The 19,197-nt window shown below is 38.3% G+C and overlaps 1 protein-coding gene across 1 annotated transcript in view; it reads right to left on the reverse strand.

The window, feature by feature from the left end:
* The window catches only part of POU6F2 (POU class 6 homeobox 2), a 253,357-nt gene that overhangs the window by 50,761 nt on the left and 183,399 nt on the right, over positions 1-19,197 (reverse strand). Inside the window, exon 5 of the mRNA XM_014285807.3 lies at positions 7,406-7,552. Coding sequence (XP_014141282.1) covers positions 7,406-7,552 — 147 coding nt within the window. The remainder of the gene's footprint in view (positions 1-7,405; positions 7,553-19,197) is intronic.

The raw sequence follows: 19,197 nt of genomic DNA on the forward strand, positions 1-19,197 counted from the left end.
CTTGCAGTGCTCCAGTACAGCACAAAGACATGCCTTCAAGCACTAAGACTCGTAACACTGACTGAGGGAAACTCAGGCTCTTACAGGTATGTAAGTTGCTTTTGAAAATAAGACTTGGGCACCTCTGAAAAAATCTGCGTCCGAAATACAGCACCTTGGGCAGAGATCCAGGCAAGAGGCAAGAAATCTGAAGTTTAGTACTCAAAATAAGATTTTTTGCAAGCTAGATGAAAGAAATTTCAGTGGCCTTGCTGGACAGATGCTGATCATTTTCAAGCTGATTGAAATTTAAAAACGCAATTAACCTTTCCTCAGTAAATATGTTTGGAGATTTCAGCTGTCATCCAATATGGCTCCAGTATGTATTTTTGAGTAAGGTAAAGTTCTGTGCTCTTCTTAAATTAGCATTGCCCTTGTAATTGCTGTTTGCAGCAAATATTATTTAACATACAGCTCTTTCCTTGGTAGTTTTTTGGCACTGTTAAATCCTCCTGTATTAGAGGTTTGACTTCATCTCATCACCTAGTCTGAAATACTCCTTCCTAGTATTCTTTTTCTTGGAGCTTTTGGGGAAAGTGGTGGTGTTTCTACTTTAAAGCTCTTTGTCCAAAGAGGTTGTGAGTTGTTCTTACTATGTTTTTGCAATGGTTGGCTCTTTGGGTAATTCAATTTCTGAAGCTTTTTTGCCCTGACCTTTTTTTTTTTAACCTGTGGGAAAGTTAGATTCCCCCGTTAAATATGATGGCACAACAGTGGTTCTGAACTTCTTGATATTATGAGGGGCTAATTGAATATCACTGTTCCATGTTGCAGATGGTAACTGTTCTACATTTCACCACTGTTCTAAAAAATGTGGATATGGGTTTCACAGTTGTTCACATTTGCGGAGATCCGAAATTTGTTAGTGATCATTGCCTAAAATAGACAAAATAGACTAGCTGACTCTTGTTTAGGTATAATTAGCCTCACTTTCTGTCAGTCCATTTCAATGAAACTACCAGTTTGTATGACCTGAGAGTTTGGTCCATACATTTTTACATTTATGCCACTGTGGCTAAAGTTGAGGTTAGATAAACAGTGCAGTAAAATAAAGACACAGTCAGCAAAAGTATGTTAAAACAATTATTTGTCTTTTGATTCAAATTCACATGGGAGGTAATTAAACAACCAGCCTCCTTGATGTTTAGCTGTGGGGAGAGAAAACCAATGGGAAAAAAAATTATCTTCCTTACAACTGACCTTTTCTCATAGTATGTGCCCTTTTCTTCCTGCAAACAGCAGAACTGTATGTATTCAGCCCACTGAAACTTTGAAGGGGAAAACAGAGAGTCAGACCTCACCCAGTAGAAATTCAATATGTTAATATGAAGGTCCATCAAAACAGATTCCCCCGGCAATGGGTTTTCCACGGAATGTTCTTAAATGCTAGTATTATCTGAGTGTTACAATCCCTCCCTCTATCTTCTCCCTTAAAATGCACCTCTTCTTATTGTCTCAGGCTGGTCATGAAATTTCCTTAATATATACCATTCTAATACCACCCACTTAGATTTCTGTCAGTCTTACCCCTGGGAAGACACTGTTAGCAGTCACTATTCAAACAATTACTGTTTAGAATTTTGTGAACACTGCTAGATTTTGTGAGGGCTAACACATTAGTGGTTAGCATGTATTAGAGCTGCACAGCCGAAAGATGGAGCAATGCTAATGCTTGTTAAGAGAAAAGGTTAATGGACACTGCACACCTGGAGAACAGTACGAATTGCACAGATGCAGAAGAACTTTGAGGAGTGTCATACATTACATGGCTTTGAGCCTCCTAGAAATTCAGGTAGAGTTAAAAAAACAACAAAAAAACCCAACAAATGACCAGCATCCTTTTTTATGTCCCATAAGGAGGCCCACCTGGCATTCTCATTGATAGCTGCCAAGGTTACTGGTTAGTGTAAAAAAACCCCACCAAACACCTAGGTGACCTGCCAGTCTCTATGCACCTTCTTGGAGATGACTGCTAATTCGACAACACCAACTTTGTACTTTGACCTGTAGCTGTCAAAGAGGTTCTTGTATCTGTGGTTCAAGAGAACTGAAAGTTTTACAAGCAACATTGCGTATACATAATTTGCTATGATAAGCATACTCTACCGGCAAGGAGGAGGAACAATTGTGGAGGTGAACAAGACTAATAGTAATAATAATACAAAAAGCAGCTATGTATTAAACCCTTTGGTTGTACCTATACACAATATTATACTGTTGTCACTGGATATGTACTTCAGTGATTCCACAGAAACAGTGTAAATCCCTGCAAAAGTTTACATTGCAGTATTAGAGTATCTTACGTCTATTTAGCTGAAACCTGCTCATAATCAGCTGAAATGAAACTGAAACAAAAAGTTAATAAATAAATAAATGAAGAATAAAAATTGGGCTCTCCACTCATTTTTTTCTCACCTGTTTAACTAAACTGCATTAAAATCTACCTTGGATTTTAAAAGTGTATTTTCTTTTAAAGGGGAGATTGCCCCAACTGAACATCATCACAGTAGAAAGAAAACGTTACAATCACCTTTTTCCACATCATTTTGTAATTAGCTCACCCTCCAAAAGAAGGCAATGACCTTGTCTATGGGAACAGAGCGGTCAGCCCTAGTGCTGTGGCCTTTTGTATATTTCCAGGTTGTGTCCTCAGCCACTTTAACTAAGGCAGACAGCTGCTACGCTTAGTATTATAAACTCAGTTCGCAAGTAATTCTTAACATTTCAGAAAAAAGTAGTTAAACTGTGAAAATAACGATACCTGCATGTACACAATAGTATATAATAGTTGGGAAGACAGAAATTTCCTTCAGAATGAAAGCTACTTTAGCACTTTCCAAGCCAGTCTACAAAGAGGACAATGCTATTTCTTAAAATCCTATTCTGTGTTTTTATTGCACATGACATAATACATTGTACTGTACAGTGTGTGGTGATGAGAAATTCCCTGCTTATTTAATTGTGATCCTTCAACGAATTTGAAAGGGAGTGCTTTATTTCCATTTCTTTAATTTACTAGTTCTTTAGCTGATGATTTTATTAACTCTTGTGTTTGAGAACTGATGCTTAACAAAAAAAGAAGAAGAAGAAAAGGCCCTTGGCAGAATTGTGAAGGCCTGGAACTGAATAATGCACTTTAATAATGAGGGATAGAGCTATGGCTTTTGCTGATGGCTGTGACCGGCTCTGTGACCTGATTATGTCGCAGAGTGTCAGCAGCTGAGACACTACAAAAGGGAGCGCATCCCATCAAATCTATCTCCATTGTAATCACTCGCACTGCTGAGAGGCTTGTTAGGAGCAGGGAATCCATCAGGCCTCATTAGCACCATTTACCATCAAGAAGCTCAAAGAGCAGACGTGTACCCTCTCATCAGAATAATGAGAACCAAAGTACTCCCATTATCTAATTGGATCAACAATGCCCCTCTCTTCTATTTAGTTTGCTGATCTACTTGTGGACTACAACTCTCAAAAATTAGTTATTTTTTGTTAATTGCCAGGGTGGAGCTCTGCTCAAGGTTTTTCATATACAGGAGGTTTTTCACACCTAAAGAGCAAGGCATGGGCACAATGAAGCTCAAGTTCCTCCAAGGGATTCTTCGATTATACTGATGCCATCCCAATTAAACTCACTGTTCAATTAAAGTATGTAGTGAACAATTACACCATACTTAGGCTTTCTTAACAACCTACCAGGATATAGAATGTATCACCCTCTTTAACCACAAGATAGTTCACAATGCCAGCTCTTGCCACGCTACGCTTTTACACTTTATGGTAAAATGCTATTTTGCAATTGCTGAATTAAGAAGAAAGGAACTAAACTGAGGACTCAGCTAAAATGTATTTGACCCTGTTGAAGTCAAGGGACTTACATGGACACAACTGATGACAGTGAAGTGCTATGTTTCTGTCAAGTAGGAAGCTGGGCTGCCCGTAGCACTTACGGAAACCAGAAGCATCAACCTTGCTTCCATATTTCTTGGTTCATCTCCTTACTAAGGTTAATAAAACTGTCAAAATGCACATTTCATGTACTTAATAGATATAGTAAAACCCACTCAAAACTCCTAATATTTTCTTTCTTTTGCAATAACAAAAGAAGAGAAACGTCTGGTTGTTACATCTCTGAAGAATCCAAGTGCAGCAATGGCACTAGGATCCTACTTGAAGGGCAGGCTGAAACCAGGTGGATAGACAGCATCCCTTTGAGATCAGTGTATCTACTGACAGGATGGAATCTAGCAATTCTGCTACCCTGCTCATGAAATTTAAGATATGAAAGTCCAGTCCTGCAAATGCTTCCTGGAAAGTGCTGAGGGCAAACAGAATGTAAGCAGTGTTGCATGGGCCAATAGGTCTTCATAATATGCCTCTGAAAATGAAAATTTGATTTAGAATCCTCTACCTGTACTGTATCAAATTAATCAGGTGATCTAATCATATTATTGCAACGGATTAGATCTCTGCTACAGTGGTCTTGGGGAGCTCTGGTATTACAGTTCATATTGCTTCCAAAGCAAAAAAAAATAAATAAAAAAAATTACCATAACTGTGAATTCCATAATTAAATTAATAAGAATATGCTATATAGGTAATTGTTAATACGCATAATTTTGTTACTGTGACTGCAAGAAATCCTAGACCATTGGGAATTAAGGCCATGCCATATGTCATTCAAAAGATCATTTCCCTAAATTTGGCATAGGATCTTGGATTTGACCTACAGCTTAATGCTCCAGGGATTACTGATCACCATATATTTAGCCAGACAGATGGACATTTACAAGCCCTGAATATCTGTAACAGAAGCAGCTAATAATTACAAATATTGCACATACAAACAGCCTGGTAAGTCATCCAGCCTTATATTTGCAGGAGTGAAATTTGGGTGTCACACTTGTGATTCTTTGAAAGGGGCAATTTTCAAAGGGAAGATTCTTAACATACGATGGAAATCCAGCTCCTTAATGAGTCCAAGAAGATCATTCAGAAATGCAAGTTACTATTCACTTACACTCCCAATTTTGAAGACACATGCCTCTCAGTTCTTGTTTAGTTGCTATAATATTAATAATTTGATGGAAATGTAATTTAACTTTGGAATGTAGTTTAATTACACTGAATAGTCCTGTTTGGTAGACAGTTTCAGAAGTGTCCTCTAAGCAATATGGGTTTACGCTGAATATTATACAAATGGGTATATGGTATATAAAAAAACCATAAATATATTATATCATATATATATGGTATTAAAAATACACACTCATTACGAATATTTATCTATACCTTGGTGAGGTCTTCAGTGCTGATTATAAACCAAGGAAAATTTGTAAAAACAAGAATAAAAAGATAGCCCTTATATAAAAGAGCTAGGTGAACATATAGGTTCTGTAATTTTATCCAGCAATAGGGACGATTCTTTCTTTCTCTTTCTCTGCAACCTGTGGAATTATTGGACTTTACATTATGTGTGGAATAAACAAGATCAGCCTGAGGGTATCTATAGTTTCATTCAGTGATATCTTCACAGTAGTAGTTTTTTAAAAACATATAATGAATGGCCACACTTTGCTTATGTTTTCCGTGGAGAACGTGTAAAGGGAAAACCATCCAAAAACTAGTCTGGGTTTATATCTTCAGCTCTTACAATGAACACCTTGGGTGCCAAGTGGCTCATGTGTGGCAATTGTGAACCATTTCTGGAGCACAGATAGAAATAAGCAGGCTTCTAGGTTGGAGCTGATCTGACTATGAGTTATAGGTATTATAACCAACTTTTCTTCCAAACCAATACCCCATCCCTCCAGAAATCTTAATAGGCTTTTGAGAGCCTCCATTTAAAGCTGGCTGCATAAAATGATCCTTTGATGAAAAGGGATTGAAACAAGGGTTAAAGTAGACATTGAAAGGTTATTGTAGAGGGCACATTGTTCATACAATCCTCCTTTAATATGTGTGGTGTGCACCTGCGATAAGATGATTCATTAGATAAGACCTCACTTTGACAAGCTCCATCGTTCAACCCTCGGGGTAGTGATGGAACAATTCTGCACCCACCCAGTAAATATAACAAGGTCAGCATTTTTTTTTCCTGGGAGTTGGATGGTGATAGTGAAGCTCAGGATGCATCTCTGTTTATGTCTTATGTTAAAAAATAGGGGACTCCTACAAAGTGTTGTGTTTTATTTTTTAATGAGCCAAAATAAAAAAATGTCCCCACTGTTCCAATTAAATAACATGGTGATATAAAATTACCAGGAAAAAACCTGCTCTTTGTGGTTTTTTTTCCCCATAGTAAACAGTAAAAGTAGAAACTAAACTTTAGATTCACATATCATCCAAGCTGCATCATTTCAGTGAATGTTTACCAGGGCCCAACATCCACACAAGCACTGCAGATATCACTGTATGCCCAATTTGTAGCATTTAGAATAATGACATTCAAATGACTCAGTTACCATGTCCAGTCATAAGCTATATTGACAGATTTGTTGCAGTGACGTTATGTGAAACAAGTAGTTGTGTTAATTTCAGTTCTAGTAAATGCAATAAAGAATGACAGTGGCTACAATCTAAAAGCTACTTAAGCATGCTGCATCAATGGAATTATTTTTATATATATATATGGATTCAGATGCATATCTTTCTGCATCATATTAAGACTGAAATGGAAATGGTTTGCAACAAATAAACAGCTTGCAAATGCAGGTAACACACAATCTCTGTCTTAGACATGCCATAAACATTGCTCAAGTTTCTGTTTGGAGAAGTTTCTTTAAAGCAAAGTTTCTCCCAAATGTGCATTACAGACTGGCAGATTCAATGCAAGTTGTTTAACTTAATTAATCAGCAAATGAGTAAGCCACCCAGTTAAACACATCTCAGATACTTCATTACATTTTCAGTTGTGTTCCTTTACTTAAAACATTAATACTTTTTTAGAAATAAAGTAATACAGGAGTTCTACAATTTGCAAAAAAGTGTAATCTTAATAGTACAGTAGCACTTTAATATGGCTGTCTGTTATTAGGCATATATAAGTGGAAGAAGACAGACGGTATGTTAAGAATCATAGAGCTTTTGGGCTTTTAAAATACCTTATTATTGCGCTCTCATGATCTTTTCAAAAGGTTGAATTAAAATAAAACGAATCCTAAGCCTCTTCTGGCTTGAAAACCCTTTCTAACAGCCCCTAAGTTCCTCCCAGTTCTCAGACTTTCCATTTCTTACCTTGTCTGGCAAATCAATATTTATTTATCTTCAATATGCACTTTTAAATTGCTGTCATACGAGCGGAACTCATTTTTGTCCCAAGATCAGCCTGCATCAGAATTCACAGTTTGCTCCATCTTCTACTCACCTGTCCTTGTGCATTAGTGACAAGTTGACCTGTGACCCCCTGAAGACTGGAGAGGGCATTGCCAAAGGCCTGGGAGCTTGCTATTGAGCCCATGGCTGCTGCTGCTGCAGCCGCTGCTGCTTGGCTTGCTAGCGGATTATTAACCAGCTGAAAAAAGGAAAGAAAAGATCATGGTAAACCCCCCAGTAAACACAGAATGTTAACAGCATAACGTAAAAGTGATTGTGCTAACATGGGTGAAAAACTGTCTGCTCCAAGAGTTTGAGTATTTTTGAGAAGTTCTTAATTCTGAGGCTTCAGTGTCTTTAACAATGAACGGTTTTCAAAAAGCCAGAGCAAATTTCATGTTAATATTGAAGAATATATCTTTTTTTTTTACTCTTTATTCTTTTTTATTATCATTATTATACTTGATGTGTTTCTTTAGGTTGTATGTGCTAATGCCGCAGGTGTAGCAGCCTAATCCTGCTGTAAACAGCAATCAGTGAAAGATTAGATTCTGATGTGAATGGGAGTTGGATATTTACTTGGGGACACTCAAAACTGAGACTATTTTACCAATGACCCCAGAAAAAACTGCAGATCCTTTTAATTTATATCATTAAAGAATTGCTCTCAACATCTCGATAAATCACAGCAGAAGACTTAACCCCATGATAAAGTTCAGTAGAAAGTGACTAAAAATTCAGAATTTACTTGCAAAATATGATACTAAGCAACTTGCTCATTCTCAACTGCCAATGATTAATTGCAGGACTCACAAATTCTCAGGAAGCGTGCTGTGCTGCCCACTGCAGTCGGTTCTACCTGGGTGCTCCACAAAAAGCATAGAGGACAGTCATGCCTCTCACCCCAGGAGGCTAGGGGAATCCCACAGAGGAGTACTCCTATCAACCCCTGGGTTTATCAAACATACAAAATGTGTGTTCCTCTGTCAGAGTCAAATGTCCTCTGGGAGATGCTTTGTTCAGTGGATTCTTGTGAAGTTTATATTTTCTCATCCATTTCTGAGAATGGACCAACTCTGAACTAAGCACACGGGGGTGACCAAAAAAAACCAAAACAAAAAGCTGGGAACCATCATCACTGGGAAAGCTGTCCCAGAACAATCAAGCAAACTCAGTTCAGCAGGCTGAAAATGTATTTAAATGTGGGTTTGCCCCCTACATTTTAGCAGAGCTTGCAAAACGCATGTTAGCAGGGTAAAGTAGCTAGAAATTCGAGGGAGAAAAAAGCCTGGGGACAGTAAAGACATTTTTTTTCTTTGCATGAGATGAAAATGCTGAAGCTGACTCAGAAAAGCTTAATTTTTGAGCTGAAATTGGTAGGAGTTCTGAGTCCTTAGAAGATGAGTAAATTATCAGTCCTACAGAAACGGAGAGTCACAGACACCAGTAAGGGATGTACTCTACAGACAAGCTCTGCTTCAAAATAGGTTATAAAAAATTAATCAGTGATTAGTAGATGTTTTAAGCATGTTACAGATATGAGTGGTGTGTATGTTATAGATGTTTAGAAGCCCATCAGTAGAAGATGTCAGATATGGTTATAATCTATGCTTATAAGAAACCTACTTGTCTGTAGGTTGTCGCAAAATCTACAATTGATTGGTCATACATTAAAACATCTATTAATCATTCATTAGCCCTTCATGAAGTATTTATAAATGGAACCTTGATATAAAGTGTTGCCTAAAGGGGTACCTTGGGCTCATCCAATCCCGCTAGAAATTGTACAGCAAATAACTAAATAAAGATTAGTAGCAATGTTGGACAGAAAAGATGACATTGTAGGAGGAAATATTTTGATTTGGAAAAAATTGTTATATGAGTCTGCAAAACCAGTCTGCAGCATCCCATGGCAAAGAAATCGAGCAGGACTGAAACACAAAGAAGGAAACTGAAATGACTGCTTGATTAGCAGCCCTGACAAACTGCAAAGAGAGCAGAGATGGGCACAACAACCAAGGAGAAGCTCAGTCCCTGAATGCAGAGCGCAAGAAATTCCTTTGACCGCACGAGGTGTGAGCCCAAACGCATGCACTCGTCAGTGACTTGGATGGTGGTGCCTGAGCATGGCTGTACACCACCAGACAGCTGATAAACGTGTCAGTTTTCTGCTCAAAACAGTGACATTTCTTTATTGTCCAGTTCAGAAGCTGGTAAACCCTGCCTCTCTCCGCAGCACTGCATGGGCAGCACTGGGACTTGGAGTAATTCCCTTGTAGCTGTAACTACTTGGAGAAGAAAGGGGCAGCAGCAAAAGTGTAAGACTTTCACAAAAGGTCTTCTACACCCTCATTAGGAACTCACAGATTACTGCACCTATGATCCTACAGCATTTGACTGCAAGTGTAAACGATAATCTTTGCACGATTGCCTGACACCAGCTAATAAACTACACTATCTGCTGTAGTTTACGGCTTCAGCTGTGTATAGGAACAGCTACTTGGGGAGCATAAGTAACCTGGAAACTACAAAGGGTTAAAACCTTCTAAAAATCAGACTATCACCCCCTAGAATCTCCTTTCTATTTTTTTTTCTCCAGTTTTCAAAAACTGTACATTTTCAAATACAACAATAAAATTTAATTACAACAAACCCTGGAGACACTCAGGATTGCTTTTAGTTGCATCACAGAGATAAGCTACTTATTAAAAATGATGGCAGACGCTATGATATGCATAGGTACCCTGGGTAGTACCATGTTCCAGGAAAAATCACAGTGAATGGGCCAACTCACAGGGTAAGAGACTTCTAAGTGCATATAAAAACATCTCTATCTATTCATAAGTCTGATTACAAATGAGAAGATGCATTTTTCTTTGAGCATTTTGGGAAGCTGTTGACTGCAAGCTACACTCTGTTAAATTGACCCCTTTTATAATGTGCAAATTGGGATGGAGAAATACACCTCGTTTCATTGTGTCTGTACACCAACGTTAACTTGCAACACATTGTATCTTGCTTTTATTGTACAAATAAAATCTCTGACTGGAGAGGTTTATGCTATTTCTCAGTGCAGGTTGGGTCCCTGAGGATACTTATTGGAAATATTAGAAATATAGTATGAAAGATCCCAGAAAGGCTGCTTCTCATTTTGTTTCTGTATTTAAACAATGATTTAATTTGGAAGGCTGAGACATTTGGAGCTGTCAATTCCAGTGCCCAGATTTCTGCTCCCACTCAAAACACCAGCCCTAAGAGCAGGTAATAGCGATCTTAGTTTAAAGTGACAGGCCAGCCTTCTCATGGATGCCTCCGCTAATGACATGATTATATGGGAAGCAAACTTTATGAGGAAGAATCTTGTAGTAACTGAGTAGCTTCAGTACATTTTTCTGACTTCCTAAAGCTGAACTTTTAAAGGAAAAGCATATGAAAGTTGTTCTACTCTAACTCAGTGTAACAGGGGCCATTCCACTGCAGCAAACAGAACTCACACAAATACAAGTAACCTGTAAAATGATGGGGGATGAAAGAGGCACTGCTTACAAGATCCTAGAAGTGTGACATGTGAAGTGAGATTTTCTAGGGTTAAGTAACAGTCTTCAGAAAGAACAATTTCATGGAAAGTGTGGTAGAGTCAGTGCTGCATGCAGCTTTCTTGAGAGCCACAAATACTTTTTTCTTCTGGAAGAATACCCTCTTCCCCTCTGTTTTCTCCAAAGCTAACTTAGTATCCCAGTGAACTTCTGTGAGAAACTGATCAAGCATTCATGTATCGTTGAATACAAGATCAGATTTGATAGCCTATACGGTAATTCCATTTTTCCCTATAAAGGGCATACCTTACTGGACTGTCATTCCCCTGGTCTGGACATCAAAGAGCCAGCTTTACTCATTACAGTATCACTCATTCAACAAATATAAAAAAAACCCCAAATGGTTTGACTGATGAAAAGCCGAGACACTTCAGGATGCCAGAGCATCATATGAAAAAAAGGGCCTGTAACCTGAAAGGTAAGGTCACTTTATGTAGTGCCAGTGCAAGAATAAAGTTAGATCTCCTGTGTTTTCTAAAGGGTTTGTGAGTGAGGCTGAGTGAAGATAACACTATCTGAGTGCAGCAATGCAGAATGGAGGGACATACTGTGGGGTAACAGCAGGCATAACTTTATTGTACAAAACAGTATCAGTGTTATTTAGGAAGGCTGTTAAAAAGAAATAAATCACATTTCTGGGTATCTCCCAGAGATTAAATTAGTGTAGAAAAGCAGTATATTTGATTAGGGACTGACAGATCCTCAGTCCCTTACGTTCTCCTTTCTAAAAGACAATCCCTTCTAAGTAGGGAGCAACACCCTACTAGATCAGCTGCTCACCAGCTACTGAGAGTGTTTGCCTAAGCCAATGCTTTTCAAGGGAAAACAGAAATATCCTTTAATTTAAATAACTCTAGAAGTTGAAAAGAATTCAGCAATGGCTTTCAATCTGAAAAGCATGACATTTTTCTTTTCTATCCAGGCTATGTGAAAAATGATCACAGAAATAAAATTTTTATTAGCATGGCATTTGCTTTTGTAGGAATTTTTAAATGAGAATCTACGTGAATTTAATCTGTGCTTACATTATGGGAGAAATACACGTTTAAGTCTAGTAGGTTTTACTCCCCTTTTTTTCAGTCAGTCATGAGCCAGATTCTGGGTAGTAGTCACTTGCCCTTAAGAGAAAAAGACTATTTCAAGCTGAGCACAGGCTTCTGATGATATTCTGACACCTTTTTCGTTGCCGTGACCAGCACTATCAGCTGTATTGGGTGTAGATGGCAATGTTTTGGTAGCAGGAGAGCTGCAGAGAAAGAGGGGAAAAAAATGAATGAACACAACAGAGGGAACACCAAGGTCAGAGAAAGGAGGAGAAGGAAAAGGTGCTTCACAGCAGAGCAGGTATCCCCACCACAGCCCTTGGAGGATCCCTCACTGGAGCAGATGGATATATCCTGATGAGAACTGTGATCTGTGGAGAGCCCAGGCAAGAGCAGGGGAAAAGTGTGAGGAGGAAAGAGCATCAGAGAGGAGCTGCTATGGACTGCCCACAGCTGCCCACGCCCCCTGCAACACTGGGGGTGGGTAGGGCAGTCAAGAGTGAAGATAAGTATGGGAGAGGGGGAAGGGAAGTTGTTTTAATGTTAGTCTTTTCGTTTCTCACTACTTATATCTATTTTAATTGGCAACAAATTAAAGTTAATTTTCCCTACATTGAGTCTGTTTTGCTTGCGACAGTGATGGGAAAGCAGTCTTTCTATTTTGACCCATGAGCTTTCTCATCCTATTTTCCCCCCCGTCCCCCTGAGGCAGCGAGTGAGCAGCTGGGGGGGTGTTTGGCTGTTAGCCACAGCTAACCCACCACACCATCCCATTACAGTAACTGTAGACTATATCTAACAATATGCAAGTGTCTTCAATACCTTGAAGACACAGAAGCAGAGCAGTCCAACCTAGATACCCATACGCCTGGTTTCTAAACATGAACAAATTGGTGCAGAAGTACTGTTTCCCTGAAAGTCCCTAGTAGCTCTTCTGGCAAATTCTTTACATAGCTTTAATGGTTATATTCCTAACTGTCTTCAATATGCACATGTATCTTGTACCAGCGGATAGTTTCCTGCACCTACACTGCATCTTAAAAACCCTGAAGGTATTTTAAAAAAGGCACTGGAAAGACTACTTCAATTTAATCCTGGGAGAGCACCTAGATACCACACCAATGAGTGCCAAATAAATATTTGTAATAATCAAGAATAAGACCACTTAGCATTTATATAGAATTTTGCAGCCAAATTTTTCAACTGTGGGTGCCTGAGCTCTGACCGTTTAATTCATTTTTAGGGTCTGAAGCAAAAATAAGTTAAATTTTCAAGAAACCTGTAAGCATGCAGATCCCAAGAAAACTAAGAATACATAGGTAACATAAACCAAAAGAAGTGAATTTTATCAAAAAAGATACTGTGACCAAATATTTTGGAAACCCTGTATGTTTTAGATATTGGTTAGAGATTATTTTTTTTTTTATCCCTCCCCTCCCTTCTTTTTAGATTATGTGACAGGATAATTACAACATTTAACTTTTATAAATGAACAACAGGGCAAAATGTCTGATAAAATGGCTGTCACAGAGCCTAATCATGCATAAATCTTTGAAAAAATGCCCCAGCAGGCAAATGTTTGAAGCAAATCCCAAATTATCAAAAAAACAATTAAATCTGTCAACATTTGTTTTTTGTGCAGTGCTGGCAATATGATCAACCTATAAACTATACAATGTAGTTATTACAATATCCAGACCCATCCAATAATGCCTGGTTCTTTCAAAACCGCACAGGCCTATATTTGCAAATGGTTGTAGATGGTATGAGTTCCAACCAGGCTGCTTAGACAGACATTTTAGTATATGCACATATATCAGTAATTTATATGCAGAATACAGTGTAGAGACAAGGAGACTGGAATATCTGAAAGCACCAACTTGCCAGGGACACTTAAAATATCTGGTTCTCATAGATACTTAATCTGCTCATTATATACATTTATTGTGGCTGAGCTATTTGCTGTCTAAATCTATGCTGAATTTTCTATCAGGAATAAGTACTGATAGTGGTATCACTGATGCGACATGACTTGATTCAATGCAAAGCGACACGACCTGAGGTGATGGGAAGCGCACAGTGCTCATGCACGCCTTGAAATGACATGGATAGAGGAGGATGCACAAAATTCCTCACAATATTTTTGTAAACAAGGTGCTGCTGGTCAAATTGGAACCAGTCTAAGAAACTACGGGAACAATTTACAAAATAATAATAATAAAAAAAGGCGCATTTTTAATAAAGCCATGCATGGCAAAGCAAATAAAGAGCGGACATCATTCCCAGATCCCTAGGATCAAACTGCTGGAGACATGAATAATGAGGAACACATTAGGGTACAGGCAAGGAGTGAGTGGAAACTACCTGAGCCATTTTCATTTCTGCTCTATTAGTGACATAAAAAAGAGAGGAAAAGGAACTAGAGGAGAAGGCTCCTGTTTGGGTCTAATCCTACATGACAGACTCAGCCAAAGGTGTCAGCATGTCTGAGGCTGGGTCTTATATGTTTACCAAAAAAAAGAATAAAAAAAAATTAATATAAATATTTAAATGTAAATAACTACAAAGAGTAGCTGACTGACTCTAGCAGCAGGTCAGTACTTAGACTACCCACAGACCCTCATCCTGTGAGTTCCTGGCTGTCCACATTTATAACTTACAAGTATGAAAAAAATCCAGATTTCTATAAGCTGGCACATACTGTTCCACATTTTAATATAACAGAACCATCTTGGTTTAGTGTTGCTAGTCACCTTTATGTTTATGCAGCCTTTAAAATACCTATAACTTTATTTTATGCATGATGTAAACATTCTGCAAACAAACTACCTCATCTGACTTGAAATTTTGCATTGCTACTTATCATAAATTGTATGGGTGCTAATAAAAGAGGAAAGATTGATGAAAAAATAATCTGGATTCTCTAATTTTCTGAAGTAGTTACCATGTGTGGCAAGAATGGAAGCAAAGAGCATCTCCTAAACTTTCTGAAAGGGGCTGCAACTCAGCTCATTTCAGGCTGATTAGTTCCTCGGTTCCTGTGTTTGTCTATTTTAGAATGATTTATCTGGCTTCTGAAAGATGCTTTCCCCACAAGAAAAATGGTTACTTCAGGGCTCCCTTGCTGCTAAAAAAATGAACTCTTATCAAAAGGAAATTGCCATCTGTCTTCTCGGATAACAGCCCAGCACTTGGGTCTCAGTGATCTAGTCTCTGTAGAAAGTGTGTCAACCGTGAGACACACCAAATTAATCTCCTTAATCTAAAACATTTATTTGCCTTTAATTTGAAAGTGTGAATGGCATGTGCACATGCAAATATGACCATTTGCATATATAAATGTTAAAATGTGAGGTCACACCATGATAATATGACGCTTTATGTCAGATATTTGAGAAAATGTTTCTGAAACAGTCTTGTTTTATGCAACCTTATTATACACGCCTGAAACTGTTTATTTGAATATTCATATTAAAAATCAGACTTTTAGGTACAGACCTTCTCTTTTGCCCTTTGAAGAATATATCCTACTTAACACTTAGGGGCACACTGCTGACTGAAGAACACGCATAAGGCTTCTTTAAAAATTCTAAGCCAACTGCTTTGCAAAGATCATTATTGAAGCTGGAAATACATCTGGATACTTTCATTTATTTGTAATGTAATAGCATCACAAAATACGTCTACTTCCATGTAAGCTAAGTGCTTACACTGAAGTCTCACTGACTTAAATGTGAACAAGATTCGATCTAAAACTGGAATTATGTAGAGTATTTTACTTTTCACTGCTTTCAGCTCCAAACTTGACCTTACTAGATGCACCGATGTGATACAAAGTTGGAGAACAGTACAGATGGCTCCTGAGCGCAGTGGGAAGATTGCTGGCAAAGATACAGGTGAGTCCAAATTCCAAATCTGGACCTGAATATCCGTATCTAGAAAGCTGGAAGGATTTCATCTTCTGTGGTTACATCAATTCACCCCACAGTCAAAATGACATAAACACTTTAATTGATACCATGTGTTTGAGAAGTTCTCTATTTTCCAGATTTCATTGAGAATACATGAGATATCAGATCAGTTGAGACACCAATTTTTAATTAGACATTTAGGTTTTACTGAGATATCAGTAGACCAAGTGAGGTTTGAGAAGTGTGAACAAAATTGAAAGAAGCATTTAGATTGAAAACCTTGAAGTCAAACCCACATTTCTAAGAAAATAAATACAAGGGGTGAGTGATAGCCACTACAACAAGAAACTTGAGTGAAAGCCTGAGAGGAGAGGGCATGCAGAAAAGGATGCTGGGGTCACTAAGCAGGATACTGTTAACATTTTCCTTGGGGCACTATTTTATTACTTTAGCACAGTTTTGAGTGCCCAGCAACAGAGTGGGAATATGACTTTGTTCACCTGTTTGCTGTCTGTGTGTCAATGGGGAGGTTACTGCTGCTGCTCCTTCTCTGAAGATAGAGCAATGAACACTTGTGAGCCTGCACTCCCCCTCCTTGCACCAGCACTATGTGAGCATATTGCATCTCAGATGGCAGCAGCCTCCTGCTACATTCACCTTTGAAAGGCTTAATTTGACTGTAAACATGTAAGAAGCCACTAGCTAACACGGGACTGACTACAGCACTTTAAAGCCACTGCTTATTCACACATACACCCACTACTCTCACCAGCAGTCCTGCTCTGTACATAAAGCTACATATAAACAATGCCAAAATTTGTGCCCTCAATGCAGCTCCTACAGAAGAGGAAAGGCAGAAGAGTTAACAGTGTAATGCAGCCAGATGTGTAACATTTCCACAGAGAAAACCCTCTCTCCTTCCAGGCACTTCCATCTCATTTGGTGTCAGCATGAAACCTGCTCCCAAAAATGAGCTGCAAGCCCTGCCCTAGAAGCAGCACTGCCAGTGTACTTAGGCGTGCTGTGTGGGGCTGTGCTGTGCTCAGCATCAATAGGTGAAACCAGGTTTAATTTTGTTAACATTCTGAAAGGTGCACAAAACATTTACCAGTTATTTTAAATGTACTGGATGCCTTCAAAGCCTTTTTCTTTTTTTTTTCTTTTTTTTTTTTCTTCTTTTCTTCATAATCCCACCTTTCCTGTGACTCCTCCCTGGGGTTTTTTTGGGTGGTGGGTATAATTTTTTTTTGCCATGATAGACTCTCCTGCTTTTACCTATTTGATTCCTTTCCTCTGATCTCTTATCTCCAGTCTCAGTCACTTTGTTCAATGTCACTCTGGATCTGGTCACAATAGGTTTTCCATATGGGAGTTCACACAGAGCTGCAAAGCAGCAGTAAATCTACTGTGTCTGTAATGCTGCCATATTAATTCCTAATCAATTTCAAAGCTGTATTTGAAACTCATATATTTCACCCCAGCAAAATCAAAATAACGTCAAGTTGCCAACAGCAAATGAAACTTGGAAATATAATTAAAAACATATAGGCTAGGAATGTATTGTTTCTGAGGTCTTTGCAATTGCCACTGTGCTAGGCACTATAAATTGATGGCAAGAGGGTATATGAAACTGAGATCCTCTTATAACAAAGGCACAGCTCCATATTGCTTGAGGTAACAGAAGAACTGAATGTGAGTGATGACTGCAAGTATAAACTGAAGAATTTTTTTTTTTTTTTTTTTTTTTTGCTGCAAGGATCAATTCCGAATTGGTTAAAATCTGAGGCTGAGATCCCGTGACGACTCCTTAAAGTTAGCCTGCATGCAAGTCCTAACGAAGTGCTGGGTAAACTCGAGAGAGTTTGTGTTAAGTGTGTTCTTGTGACTGTGAGTTTTCTGCTTCACAGGTAAACATGGGGTGTGACAGAAAATCACATGCAAATATTAATTTACCCCTATGCTGACAGCAAGGTTTAGCTCCTCTCATCCTCTTCTTTTGTGTGTGGAAGCAGAATGTCAGAAATAATGCCTAGGTTATTATTCAATATCTGCTACTGGCTGAATGCATAGCCTGGGGAAAGTCTAATTATCAGTTACAATAAATAATTTCCTCCATATTTATTATCAATGGAAATCTACTCATAGACATTCAGCCAAAGAATTCTGCTATATGGGCAAAAATATGTACTATCTTTTTCAACAGCAGCTCAGCTTACAACCTGAATGTCTGTAGCTTTTTCATTAAATTCATTATTGCCTTATTGTACCTAGACTCTTGTTCTTCCATAAGGCACTGTCAATAGACAGACAGATGAATTTCTTCATGTTCTAAGTATTTTCTACTTTTATCTGTTGACCAGATTCACAAAATATTTATGGGCCCTGTAGCGATTCTTGTGCTTTACAAAACAAGGGATTTTTTGTGCTAAAAATAACATAAGTTCCAAGTTCTTGGTCTGATTCTTATTTTTCTCCACCAGGATATAAATCTGGTGTAAGTTTAATGAGGTCAGCAGAGTTGCATTTGGTTAGAACAGTGGTAACTGCTGTAAGAATCAGCCCCTTCCATTTATTATAGGCTTCAAATCTGCAATAAGGGGGGGCAATGATACTCTCATTTGAAATACTAGAATTACCTAATTACACTGATATATTATTTAAATCAAATAGTCTCCCCAAAGGCCTGATTTTTTTCTTTCTTCTTTTTTTTTCTCCCCATTTATGCCACTGTAAGCTAGAGAAGCTATCCATTGAAGTAAAAAGCCAAAATTTACACCTACAGCTGTGAAACTAATGGATTTTTCTATATGCAGACTGAAAAATTCCCTCGAAACACCCTACTCACCCCCTCAGAAAAGAAACCCAAAACGATAGCAAAACACAGTTCAAGCAGACCTGAAGTGAAAAAAAAAATATGAAAAGAAATAAATTTTAGGTCACATGAAACATTTAGTTCAGACCAAAATGATTTCTTGGAAGGAAATGTAAAATGGATCACCTTCACAGATGGGTGTTTTATAAATTGGGTGGAAATGCTTCATTTCAAAGAAATCATTCTTACGTGCCTTTTTTTATTCTCACCCATTTTGGGGTGGGAGGAACATCTATATACGTCCCTATTTGCCAAAATATACCTTTGGAAAGGGTGCAGTCTGCCAGCCTCTTCGCAGCCACTGGTACTGGTGGGTGCTACTGGTAAGTGAGAGGGGCAAGGCAAGGGCCACAAATGTTTTTGCAGGCAACCCAGCCCGCAATGCTGCTGTTCTAATGCACTTTCAACAAGGCAGAGACCGT

This window comes from Falco cherrug, chromosome 4 (assembly GCF_023634085.1).
Source record: "Falco cherrug isolate bFalChe1 chromosome 4, bFalChe1.pri, whole genome shotgun sequence".
NCBI classification, from domain to species: domain Eukaryota; kingdom Metazoa; phylum Chordata; class Aves; order Falconiformes; family Falconidae; genus Falco; species Falco cherrug.